The sequence below is a fragment of the Erinaceus europaeus genome, chromosome 8 (genome assembly GCF_950295315.1).
Source record: "Erinaceus europaeus chromosome 8, mEriEur2.1, whole genome shotgun sequence".
Classification (NCBI taxonomy): domain Eukaryota; kingdom Metazoa; phylum Chordata; class Mammalia; order Eulipotyphla; family Erinaceidae; genus Erinaceus; species Erinaceus europaeus.
This window is the reverse complement of record NC_080169.1, coordinates 95,184,084-95,198,156: the sequence shown is the minus strand read 5'-3', so window position 1 is coordinate 95,198,156 and position 14,073 is coordinate 95,184,084. Positions and strand designations below refer to the sequence as shown.

General features: G+C 36.2%; 1 protein-coding gene across 3 annotated transcripts in view; it reads left to right on the top strand.

Annotated features, from left to right (window-relative positions):
- The window catches only part of POT1 (protection of telomeres 1), an 82,459-nt gene that overhangs the window by 24,429 nt on the left and 43,957 nt on the right, over positions 1 to 14,073 (top strand). For all 3 annotated transcript variants that reach the window (XM_007538040.3, XM_060196517.1, XM_060196518.1), the window contains 2 exons: positions 8,959 to 9,089; positions 12,847 to 13,137. In XM_007538040.3, the coding sequence (XP_007538102.2) occupies positions 8,959 to 9,089; positions 12,847 to 13,137 (422 nt within the window). The remainder of the gene's footprint in view (positions 1 to 8,958; positions 9,090 to 12,846; positions 13,138 to 14,073) is intronic.

Below are 14,073 nucleotides of genomic sequence, written 5' to 3'. Positions count from 1 at the left end.
TCAGTATAGTTTTATATTCATTCTAAAATTCTTAACTATCTTTCCCTTATTTTAAATTCAAACTGTCAAGAAGAAATCATTTCTATTATTAGTGTAAATCCGTAATGCAGGTGTGCAGTCTATGACCTGTGTTTGCTCTAGAGTTGGTCTGGAGTCATAGAGAATTATGAAGTAAAGCTCTCTATTTTTGGTAAAACTTAATTTACTCTAGAATTCCATTCTATATATTCCATTTTATATATTCTATTCTATATATATATATTCTATATATTCCATTTTATATATTCTATTCTATATATATATATATATATATATATATATATATATATGTAAGAATATCTACCTAACCTTCCTATTTCAATAGTCTTTTTTTGTGATGATGATGATAATGATGATGTTGATGGAGAGAAATTATATAACACCCCATTGGCATTACATAAGGAATGATCTTATTTGTGTGCTGGATAGCAGATTTCCATGTAAAACAAATCATTATAAGTACAATGTTGTAGGTATAAAATTGTACATATAACATTGCCTTGATTCAGTGATTTTCGTGCCTGGTTTTTAATTTGAATGTTTCAGTGATAGCTTAACATATGTGAGGGAATATTGCTGAAATGGTGATTGATTTAAGAACAGTATTCTTGCTGTAGATAAGAGGTAAAACAATTTGAATGGAGCTGTTTTTATGGATTACTTAATTTCTGTATGCATATTTCTTTGATTGAAGACTTTGTTTAGTTAAACTACTAGCTTTTCTTTAGAATAAAGCTCTGGTAATTTACACTTAATCATATTGAGGAGATAGGGTGAATTACTCAAGATTGCAGAATATAGGGCTTAAATAATCATTTGTTATTTTCTTAGATTTACAGCAAGTTATAAGAAATATTACTGAGATTGTCAGATACTTTGTCAACAGCCTAAACATGAAATCTTGCCAAAAAATGAAAGTAGTTGAAGTCAATACTTCATGTGTTTTAAGAGTTATATACTATTTAGGTGAAGTTGGAATAGTGATTTACGATAGGTCTATTTTCTCATTCTTCCCTGCCAATATTAGCTATTAAAAATATAGACTATTAAACTGACATTTAAGTTAATTATTAAAATATGAACTTGCAGTTTGTCTATATTTACACAGGTTTTTTTTTTCAGTTTTGACTAAGTAATAAATGAGTAGTAAAATAAATATTTTGTTATTTTATGTAGTCACTATTAAAGGAATATTTACTTGATAGAGCATTTTATTTTCTAGAACAACTTAAATAAAATTAGTTTCACAGTGTGAATTATTAGTACTTGTAAAAATGAGTAACTTGAATTCTGTAGATCTCATAATGTTAATTGAGGGTAACAAAATGCCTTCATTTAAGTGTCTATTTATCTTTATTCTTGAGATTAAGTCATTAACATTTTATACCATCTCATGATTTTGAATTTCTGCTTCTTATAAGCATATACATATTTAAGTAAAAGTAAAGTACATATAAAATTTTACTTTTCTTAAAGATCCTCTTTTTTATAGATGCTATTATTTTGTAAACCCTGTTACAAGAAACTTATTTTAGAATAAATATTTGAAAGATTTATTGTCATGTGAATATAAAAGTGTACCAGCACTAGAATTCAAGCTAATTTCAGTGAGCACTAAAAATAGTTTCCTTCAGTCTGGGTGGTGGTGTACCCAGCTGAGCACACACATTACTGTCAGGTTAGCGTCGAGAGAAGGAGAGATGACCCAGGAACTAAGCTCCTGGCAGCAAAGCAATACAAATCTTTATTCATTGGAGTGCCCCAGAGTCAGGTGGTAGCACACCTAGTTAAGCCACGTGGCGCCAATTGCAATGACCTGCGTCAGCCTCTCAGTCTGCATGCCCGCCCTCCCCCAGGTCGGGACTATTTGTGCTTGTTAAATATAAAGTTCTGGGATTGTTTTATATTCCTAATTTACAAAAGTGATTCATCTTGAAACATTAAAAGTGAGAGGAATAGTTTAGAATTACAACCAATTAAAATAGCATTATAAATATAAGTGGTAAGTAGCATTCTGATACAAATGTGAAATCATGTGTTTTATTACAGATGAATCTGTGATTTCACAAAAACTATCACAAAACAAAATAATTACATATATACAGTCAAAAGTTTGTATGTCATGACCAAGTGAGATTTATCCCAAGGAAACAAAGCTGGGACAATATACATATATGTATAAGTGTAGTCCACTACATCAACAAATGGAAAACTAAAAAAGCACATAATTATTTCAGTAGATCCAGAGAAAGCTTTTGACAAGACCCAACACCCTGTCCTGATACAAACATTAAGGAAAATGGAAATCAGTGGAAAATTCCTCAATCTAATTGAATACAGCAGACCTACAACTGGTATCATGTATAAGGGCTAGAGACTGAAATCCTTCCCTCTTACATCAAGTATAAGATAAGGCTGTCCTTATCTTATACCTGATGATCCCACTCATAAGCAGAAGTTGAGAAAGAATAACAGAAAGGGAAACTCAAAGCAGGATCTGACTAAATTTGTAGTAGGGCACCAAAGTAAAAACCCTGGGTGGAGGTGAGGGTGGATGTTCAGCTTCATTGGGGGGGGGGGGGGTTAGACAGGCAATGGTACACAGTCTTTTGGCAGTGAGAATAGTGTTAAAAAACAAAAAGATAAGGCTGTCCAATGTCACCCCTACTATTTAACAGACTTAGAAGTCCTAACCATAGCCAAGTCAAAAGAAGGGGATAAAAATAATCCAGATCTGAAAAGGAGAAAAGCTGTCACTAATAGTAAATGATTTGGTAGTGTACATAGAAAATCCAATGATTAATCCAGCTGAAAACTCATGGACATTGTCAAACAATATATTAAGGTGACAGGTTACATAATTAAAATATTGGTCTATGCAAATAGCCAAAAGATGAAGAAATTCAGAAATATTTCAAAACAGTCAGCTATCTGGTAGTAAATTTACCAAAGAACTTGAAAGTCAACACTACTTAAGAAAATAGAAAAGGAGTAGGGCAGTAGCTTAGTGGGTTAAGCGCACGTGTCCAAAAGCACAAGGACTGGTTTAAGGATCCCGGTTCAAGCCCGCCCCCCCCCCACCTGCAGGGAAGTCGCTTCACAGGTTGTGAAGCAGGTCTGCAGATGTCTGTCTTTCACTCCCCCTCTCTCTCTTCCCCTCTCGATTTCTCTCTGTCCTATCCAACAACAATGACATCAATAGTAACTACAACAAATAAACAACAAGGGCAACAAAAGGGAATAAATAAATAAACATTTAAAAAAATAGGAAAGACACAAAAAAAATAGAAAGATATTGGGGGCCGGGCGGTAGTGCAGCGGGTTAAACGCACCTGGGGCAAAACACAAGGACCAGCGTTAGGATCCCGGTTTGAGCCCCTGGCTCCCCACCTGCAGGGGAGTCGATTCACAAGTGGTGAAGCAGGTCTCAGGGTGTCTGTCTTTCCCCCTCTCTGCCTTCCCCTCCCCTCTCAATTTCTCTCTGTCCTATCCAACAACAACGACGACAATAATAGTAACAACAACACTGATGAACAGCAAGGGCAACAAAAGGGGTAAAATAAAATGGCCTTCAGGAGTGGTGGATTTGTGGTGCAGGCACTGAGCCCCAGCAATAACCTTGGAGGCAAAAAAAAAAAAAAAGGAATAGAAAGCTATCACATGCTCATGGGTTGGAAGTATTAAATTGCTAAAATGGTATCTGAACCTAGAGCTTTATACATGTTTAATGCAATCCCCATCACCATTCCACCAAGTTTTATTAAGGAAAAAGAACAAATACTAAAGTTTTTGCAACTGAAAATACCTAGAACCACCAAAGTAATCTTGAGAAAAAAAAAGAATAAGAATGGAGGCATTACTGTTCTCAAGTTTATGCTACAGTGCTATCACAATGAAATTGCCTGATACTAGAGCAAAAATAGATACTCAAGAGCAGTGGAATAGATATAAACACCCAGAAATAAACACACACACTTACAGACAACCAATATTTAACAAGAGATGGGACTCAGAATATCAAATGGAGAATATACTGTCTTTTCAACAAATGGTGCTAGGAAAATTGGATTGAAACATGCAGAAGAATGAAACTAGATCACAACATATCACCATGTGCAAAAGTCAACTTCAAGTGGGTCAGAGACAGGGACATTAGACCAGAAGCTATCAAATACATAAAAGAAAACATTGGCCAAACATTCCATGTAGTTTCCTTCAGAAATATCTGTGACGGATCAAGATCAAGTAAAAGAACAAGGGAAATAAAAGTATAAATAAATTAATGGGACAACATGAAACTGAAAAGCTTTTACATAGCCAAAGGAGCCATATCCAAAACAGAAAGGTCCTCTGCTGTATGGGAGAAGATCATTACATGCCATATACTAGACAAAAGAGATAATAACCAAAATTATATAAATAGGTCATGAAACTCAACAAATCAATAGTCAAAAAAAAAACTTAATATAAACCTATATATATATATTGACTTAAAAGGGGGGATAGAGGTGGACCAGTCAATGGCACAGCAGGTTAAGCGCACATGGCATGAAGTACAAGAACTGGCATAAGGATCCTGGTATGAGCCTCTGGCTCCCCACCTGCAGGGGGTTGTTTCATGAGCAGTGAAGCAGGTCTGCAGGTGTCTGTCTCTTCCCCTCTCTGTCTTTCCTTCCTCTCCATTCCTCTCTGTCCTATCCAACAATGACAGCAATAACAATAATAATAACCAGGGCAACAAATGGGAAAAAATAGCTTCAGGTGCAGTGGGTTTGTAGTACAGGCATTGAGTCCCAGTGATACACTGGAGGCAAAGGGGGGTGGGAGTTGAGTGCAAAAATAAAATTTTTACTAGAAAGATAATCTGTTGCCAACAGACATGAAAAAGTGCTCAAACTCACTGTCAAGAGAAATGCAAGCAAAACAGCAATAAGACATTTTAAATCTGTGACAGTGCCATACATCATAAAGTACAGGAACAAATACAGGTAGAAATATAGGGGAGAGAAATAGAGATTCTATACTATTTCTAGGAATATAAATTTGTTTGAATTGTGTGGAAAAGTCTGGAGTTTCCTCAGAACACTGGAAATAGATCTACTCTATAATTTGGCAGTTACACATACTGGTGATCTACCCAAAGAAAAATACAAGGCATCCAGAGAGATCTATGTACACCTGTGTTCATAAACCTAGAAGTCACTCATATTGTCCAAGAACATATAAGTGGTTAAGATAGATCATCGATAGATAGATTAGATAGATCGATAGATCGATAGATCGATGGATAGATAGATAGATAGATAGATAGATAGATAGATAGATAGATAGATATGGATGAATGAAATGCATCAGCTATAGAAATGATGATATCTCCGTTTTCATATCTGGGCTGGATATTGAAGGAATCATGTTGGGTATTATGTGGATGAATACAGGATATTCTCACTTAAGCGAGACAGGAAAAGGGGAAAATGTCAGGCTTGGGCTAGGTAAAGAGTTTTTCAGCAAAGCAAAGGGCTCTGAACTAAGGCAGTGAAGGGGAGATATCCAGTACAGGACAGGGTTGGTGGCAGTAGTTTAGACACCCATCACAATGAGATAAGAAACTGTACCTGTATGTCAGCAACTGTACTATAAACCATTATTTCCGTGTATTGCACCAAAGTAAAATATTCTGGGGTGGGTGGATGGGGAGAATACAGATCCAAGAAGGATGGCAGAGGACCTAGCAGAGGTTGTATTGTTATATGGAAAACTGGGAAATATTGTGCATGTACAAGCTATTGTATTTACTGTCAAGTATAAAACATTAATTCCCCAATAAATAAATTAAAAAAACATTATTTCCCCAGTAAAATGATATGGAACATTAAAGAAAAAAGGCAAATGTGATGTATCAGATAAAAGGAATTATGTAAAAGATCTATGTTGTGGAATTTTTAAAAATATTTATTCATTTATTTTCCCATTTTCATTGTCCTTGTTTAACACTGTTGTGATTCTTAATGTTGTTGAATAGGACAGAGAGAAATGGAGAGAGGAGGGGAAGACAGAGAGGGGGAGAGAAAGACAGACACCTGCAGACCTGCTTCACACCCTGTGAAGCAACTCCCCTGCAGGTGGGGAGCTGGTGCTCAAATCTGGATCTTTAAGCAGTTCCTCGTGCTTTGTGCCACCTGTGCTTAACCCACTGTGCCACTGCCCGACTCCCTGTTGTGGGATTTTTATGGTTGGGAGTTAGAGGTGTTTAATATCAGTAGGTATCAGATTTCAGTTTCCTTTAGTGTCCTTTTCCCTCCTCCCCTTTAATTTCTGAGTTTCTCAGGAACTTTTCCTTAAACATACCCTATGCCTTATAGTTCCCTGTTGTAATATATTAGTATATTACTAGAGCCCTAAACAATGTGAACTGGCTAAATTTGATGATAAATACCTACTTGGGCTTTGTTACTGTTTTGACCTTTTTTAGATATTAAAAAAAAAAAGTTTTGTATCCAAAGCACTTTTTCATATATATATATATATATATATATATATATTTTTTTTTTTTTTACAAACAAGTCACATCTTGTTGTTTTGCGCGGGTTATGTTGTTTTCACCGGGCTGGCTTCACGGGCGGGTAACAGACGACCAGGGACTCATGGTTGAGCTGTAGGCAGTATCTCTTTATTCATGCAGGACGCAGCACAATCTAAGATGAGCTAAGCTAAACTCAAGGTACTATAAAACTCACAATGCTGTCTTTATATATACTTGCCAAGTAGGGTGGAAACAGGATGTGACATAGAGAGGGTGGAGAGAAAAGTGACTGGTGACAATCAGAGTGTGACAAGGAGAGGATCAGGGTGTGACAAGGAGAGGGGGTGGAGCAAAAACATATCATGAAACAGTGGGGATTGAACCAATGCCCTGGAGGGAGGGTGGTGCTTATTAACAGCGGTTATGTAAATAGAATGAAGTGGTTATGTAAATAGAATAGTGTTAAGCAGGGGGGATTTAAACCAAATGAAACAGAAGGGGTCTCATGCATACCAACAACATCTCACTACAAAATGGGTTTATTGTGTCACTACAGATGAGAAAAAGTGACCAAAGCTACGAACACATTATTCACAGTCATTCTAGCAGTAGCAGGTTCAAGAGACAATATTAGCAGTATGCTTGTCAATCTAGCTGCAGTTAACAATTAGTATAGAATTTGGAGGATTTGGGTTGCCATGTAAAATTAATGACATCCTATGTGGAAAATTACTGTGTGTACTAGGATTTATTTTCAGATAAAACATTTCAAGTACGGAGTTAGAATTAGCTATCTCATAGGTGTGGTATAAATCTAGCAATGATAGCTATTATTTTCCTTTTCTTGTCACTAAAAACTCATATGGCTAGAGAATGATTTTATTTTCTTTCTGGAAATGCTACATGGTTCTGATATATTAGGTTTTTTAAAAGCCTTGCCATTCAATAGAGAAAATGATCCATTGCACTCTTATTCAGGTTTGTCTTATATTTCCATTGCTCATCTATTTAAACGCTAAAATTCACGTTGTCAATATCTTTAACAGAAAACAGTAAAAAGCAAAACCAAAATAATTTTTAAAAGAATTGTCTAAACATTTACTGATGTCAGTTACCTTGCAATTAAACCTGTTGTTTTTCTTTCATTCCCAAATCATAGTAGAGATAGACAGGTATGTTTTTGTTTGTTTGTTTCTCCCCTAGGTGTATCTTAGGCCATTGATTCACACAGATACCTCACTTTCAGTTCTCACCCTGGAGTAGAAAAAGGGGTTACTATTTGAGTACTGAGAAGGGTAGTAAGATCAACACATTTATTAAAACTATGAAAGTGTTTGAAGTTACTGCTTTAATGGTACTCTATTAGTTTTTGTTTTTATTTTTTAATTTTTTTTCTTAGTTTTCTTTCTTTCTTTCTTTCTTTCTTTCTTTCTTTCTTTCTTTCTTTCTTCCTTCCTTCCTTCCTTCCTTCCTTCCTTCCTTCCTTCCTTCCTTCCTTCCTTCCTTCCTTCTTTCCTTCCATTCTTGCCTCCAGGGTTATTGCTGGGGCTGGGTACCTGCACCACAAATCCACTGTTCCTGGAGGCTGTTTTTTTCCCTTTTGTTGCCCTGGTTGTTTTATTGTTGTGGTTGTTGCTGTTATTGATGTCATTGTTGTTGGATAGGACAGAGAGAAATGGAGAGAGCGGGAGAGAAAGACAGACACCTGCAGACCTGTTCACTGCTCATGAAGGGACCCCCCTGCAGGTAGGGAGCCAGGGGCTCGAACCCGAGTACTTACACCAGTCCTTGCACTTTGCAGTATGTGTGCTTAACCCGCTGCACTACCACCTGACCCCCGCTATTAGTTTTTTTTTTTTTTGCTTGTTTGCCAGTTTAAGTTGAATAAGATCCTTCTCTTGTTCAAATGTGTCCTCAGAAAGTCATTTTCCCTTTGAGTTTGTTTTAATATAGTTTCCTATGAATTGCACATTTTAACTAGACATTTATGATAAATTCCCATATTTTATACCAGTTTTCATGGGATTGTTATGTAGAGTTTATTGACACTACATGACATTTGCTGAAATTATCTTCTAGTCTTGTTTGTTTTGTAAATTAATTTCATCCACTTTGTGATACCTAAACTTTGAAGTAATGAAATAATTAACATTTTCCCTACATATATATTCATAAGTCTTTTACTAGAGGTTTTTAAATTAAGTTTTATAGAACACTTTTGTAAAATAATTGGCAGGGTATTTTGAAAGGCAGGAAAATACCTAATGTTTTGACTCTATGAAAACTTAATTAAAATTAAAGGAACACTAAGATTACCTGTGTACTTTGAACTCAACATATCTTACTTTGACAAATGCTTTGAAGTTACTAAAAGGTATTTTTTGTGTGTCTTTCAGATTATTGCTCAGTTATAACAATTGTGGACCAGACAAATGTAAGGTTAACCTGCCTGCTCTTTAGTGGAAATTATGAAACCCTTCCAATAGTTTATAAAAATGGAGATATTGTTCGTTTTCACAGATTGAAGGTATAATTTGCACAGCTCAACAACCTAAATATGGCCCCACATGTATATAGCCACCAAATATATATGACAAAGGGGTGAAAACACCTCAGTGGGGAAAGACAGGATTCCTCCACAAATAGTGCTGGAAAACTGGACATCTATACATAAAAAAAAAGTGAAAGCTAGTCACCACTTAACCCCATGCACCAAAATCAGACCTAGAGATTAGACCAGAAACTCTAAAATCCCAGTCTTTGTCTCAACTTTAGATGGAACCAGTAGTAATAGTTTTAGGTGGTGTAAGTCAGGAAGAGAAGGATGAATACAGCATTATTAAATTGACTGCCACTTCTGGAGTCAAGCTGTTGTCTTGAGTGTTTATCCTGCATGCTTGTCCACTCAAGCCTGCACCCGCCTACGGCAAGGTGAATTTCTTTAGAAGTTCCAGTTGTGATGTTAGGAGACTCCAGGTATCTTTTTGTTGCTTTCCCTAGTTGATAGGAGTTGTGATCTTTTGGCAGCTGCTACTCCATCACATGCTTAATGTTCATATATCCAGCTGTGTTATCTTTCATTTTATGGCAGTGTTATTTATTTCCTGTTTAAAAGCAAAAACTTTTAAGATGTTTATAATAAGTATACCTAGAGAGTAAAACAGTGTATATTCAATACACTAAAGAAACGTATCTTTAAATGATTGCAAGATGCGAAAAATTCATCAGAGATGTAGAAACTAGAAAAACTGAACAGCAAATGAGTAACTGCAAAGAACAGCAAATAAACAAAAAGGTGTATGAAATGGGTTCTATTTCAGATTATCTATACCTGTATTTACTCAAAATAAAGAAATAGAAGGTATCTAGTCTAAGGAGCAAGGATTAGAGAAAAATTAACAGACCCTCAGGAGTCTTGGGATAACTTCAAATCATGAATGACATAATTTGAAATCCAGGGCAAAAGAACCTGAATGGGGAATATTTGTATTTGTAATAATAAAGAATAGAGATTTGCCAATAGCCAGGGTTGCTCAACGCTTTGATCAAAGAGAAAGGATGCAGAAGGAGGGAAGAAGCATGATGGAGAGGGAGGAGTGAAGAAAGCCAGACAGATAACTCATTTGGGCAAAGCACCAGCTTTGTCATGTAGATCACCCAGGTTCTAGTTCAGTCCTCTTCACACCAGGAGAAGTTCTAGTGTTGTAGTATCTTTCTCGCTATCTTTCTGTCTCTACCTCCTTCTTTCTTTCTGAAAACTTCATCCCAATGTGGTGTGAAACCTTTGCGATAACAAAGAAAAGCAAAAGTACACTTAACCAAATCCTTGGTGAAACCTTTGAAATAATCTGGTAGAGAACTGACAAATTCCATATAATAGAAAGGTGGTGGTGGTAGCTGTCATTTTTTTTTCCTCTATTGGGAGGATTAATGGTTTGCAGTCGACAATAAAATAAAAAGTAGTTTGTACATGTGTAACATTTTCCGGTTTTCCACAAAACAGTCTAACCCCCTCTAGGTCCTCTTTTACCATCATGTTCCAGGACCTGACCGCCCCCCCCCCCCAAGAGTCCAGAGTCTTTTACTTTGGTGCAATACACCAAACAGTCAGGTCTATTTCCTTATTGGGAATAATGACATCTATGAAAAAAAAATTATGTTAATTTAAAGTGGTTATTTTAGAAAGCTTATTTAAAATTGTATATAAGGGAGCCAAGTGGTAGCGCAGCTGGCTAAGTGCACGTGGCGGGAAGCACAAGGACCCGTGTAAGGATCCAGGTTCAAACCCCGGCTCCCCACCTGCAGGGGAGTCCCTTCACAGGTAGTGAAGCAGGTCTGCAGGTGTCTTTCTCTTCCCCTCTCTGTCTTCCCCTCCTCTCTCCATTTCTCTCTGTCCTATCCAACAACAGTGACATCAATAACAACAATGGCAACAAAAGGGAATAAATAAATACTAAAAAATTATATATATATATATATATATATATTTTACCCAGAACTTAGTGTCTGGAGAAAATATTCTTTCTTTGTCTCCAGGAGTTGGAGGGTATGGCATAGGGTGGTGTGACCCAGGTGACAAGAGTGTTAGACTTAAAAACACGAGGTCCCAAACTCTCTATCGCCAGCCTCACACATGCCAGAGTGATGTTCCGATTCCCTTCTTCTCTCTTTCTCTTGTGTTAATATTCTCTTTTTTAAAGAATATTAGTTTTGTAGGTACACATAGTAAATTTACTTATGGGGCTGAAGTGATAACATAATGATTCTGCAAAATGCTTTTCAAGTCTGAGGCATCAAAATCACAGGTTCCATCTCTAGTACCACCATAAGCAAGAGCTGAGCAGTACTTATGTAAAATAAATAAACAAGTAAAATATACTTGTGAATGTTAATAGGGAAAACCAGAAGACTTAAGAGTTTGAAATGAATACAAAATGAAAGTGAAAATGAAGACATTTGTTTATAAACAAGATAACCTATAACCAATTTTTCTATAGTACAAGAAATACTCAAGGATGGTATTCAAAGGAAAGAGAAGTATTACTCCATAAACTTTATTTGGTAGACAATGACAAAATATAATTCCCAAAGAGTAAATTAATAAATGTGAAAAGAAGTATTTTATGTTATTTCTTCGTATAATTTCACTTGAAGACAAATGACTATGAAAAGAAAAACAAGATTATAAAACAAAAATAAAATTGTAAAGTTGATTTATAAATTAGGTAGAGAACTACAAGGCTGGGTAATATAGTAAACTATACCTCTATATTGTTAATACCTTCAGAGTTTATTACATTTTTATTAGAAATTGTAAACCAGGATATGGAAAAATAGGAAATGTGAAATAGAATGTAGATCAAATATGATAAAAAATATTGGTTATTTCAAACATACTTTGAGATATGATTCTTTTATATCTCTGAGGACGTAAATAAAATACTAATATGTCCAGAATGAGATAGAAAAGGTGCAATAGGAAAGCAAATATTTTCACAGGCTGAGCAAGATGGGAAACGTGTAATAGGATAGTAGATTCAAATATTACCATATCAATAATTACATGTGTGTCAGTGAACTAAACACAAACCCAAGCCCAGCAATCCTGAATTTAAAAAAGCCGGAACTATACGTGTGATGGCAAGAAATGAAGACACAAACATGTTGGAGGTAAAACTGTAGGGAAGATATACCAATTAATATGCATAAAGAAAATGAAATAACTATATGAATGTCAACCACCTATATACATGCTCAAAAGTAGGCACCCTTTCTAGGGACAAAAGATTGCTTTAGGTAATGGAACAGTCACAAGTTCATGTTTAACACCCAAGTCTCATCAGAAAGGCAGAATCCTTATGCAAGTCTGAATCCTCTCAGCTAGATTGATGAAAGCTTTGCTTCATCTACATTTTACTCATTTTAAACTCAAATTTCAAGTGTTCTAGTTTACCCTACAATGTTCACAAGTATATTAAAGGCATTAAGCCTTTAATATTTGTAAGTCATATCTTAATAAAAGCAAAAGTAAATGGACATCTCTAAATTTTCCACATGACTCTTAAAATCAGAAATAAATTTTGTGTAGTAGATCTTATGGATCTTAATGTAGCTCGGTTGATTTTACTACTTGGTGTGATGAATATATGAAATTGTTAGAATCATTCGTCAGTAACCATGCTTGCAAGAGTTTATAATCTCCAATATTTCTCTAGTTCATGTTCTATATCATTAAGCTCTTTCTGTTTTCTTTTTTTTTTTTCTACTGTGTCCCACCTTCTTAGATCCAAATATACAAAAATGAGGCTCAGGGTATCACCAGCTCTGGCTTTGCATCCTTGACATTTGAGGGAACTTTGGGAGCACCCATCATACCTCGCACTTCAAGCAGATATTTTAACTTTACCACAGAAGACCACAAAATGGTTGAAGCCTTACGGGTTTGGGCATCTACTCATATTTCACCTTCTTCGACTCTAGTCAAATTGTGTGATGTTCAGCCAATGCAGTATTTTGACCTGACTTGTCAGCTCTTGGCCAAAGCAGAAGTGGATGGAGCATCATTTCTTCTAAAGGTAGATATTTTTATTTCACTTTAATATTTATCATTTTTGCAAGCAGGGATTTTATAAATTATCTTTATTTATTTATTTTACTCTTTTTTTATGTATTTATTTTCCCTTTTGTTGCCCTTGTTGCTTTTCATTGTTGTTGTAGTTAGATAGGACAGAGAGAAACGGAGAGAGGAAGGGAAGAAAGAGAGGGGGAGAGAAAGATAGACACCTGCAGAACTGCTTCACCATTTGTGAAGCGACTCCCCTGCAGGTAGGGAGCCAGGGGTTTGAACCGGGATCCTTTTTCCCGTCCTTGCACTTTGTGCCATGTGTGCTTAACCCGCTGCGCTACCACCCAATTCCTTATCTTTATTTATTTATTTATTGTATAGAAACAGCCAGAAATTGAGAGGGAAGGGGAGATAGAGAGAGAGAAAGAGATACCTGCAGCACTGCCTCACCACTTGTGAAGCTTTCCCCCTGCAGGTGGGGACCAGGGACTTGAACCCCACAGTCCTTGCTCATTGTAACATATGGGCTCAACTAGATGTGCCACCACCTGGCCCCTCCAACAGGGTTTTTATTTATTTATTTTTAAATTATATTTATTTATTTATTGGATAGAGGCCATCAGAAATTGAGAGAGTAGGGGGAGATAGAGAAGGAGAGAGACAGAGAGACATCTGCAGCACTACTTCACCACTTGCAATGTTTTCTCCCTGTAGGTGGGGATCAGGAGCTTAAACCCAGGTCCTTGCACATTGTAGTATGTGCACTCTACCAGGTTCACCCCCACCCTGTCCCCCAACAAGGCTTTTAAGACTTGCACAATTCCATGGTTCCTGGTGAAATCTTTATTTTCTCTTCTTTCTCTTTCACTATCATAGAGAAATAGGGAAAGAGACAGACAGAGAGAGGAGATACCACTCCACCACTCCTTAAGCTCCCACTGTGCAT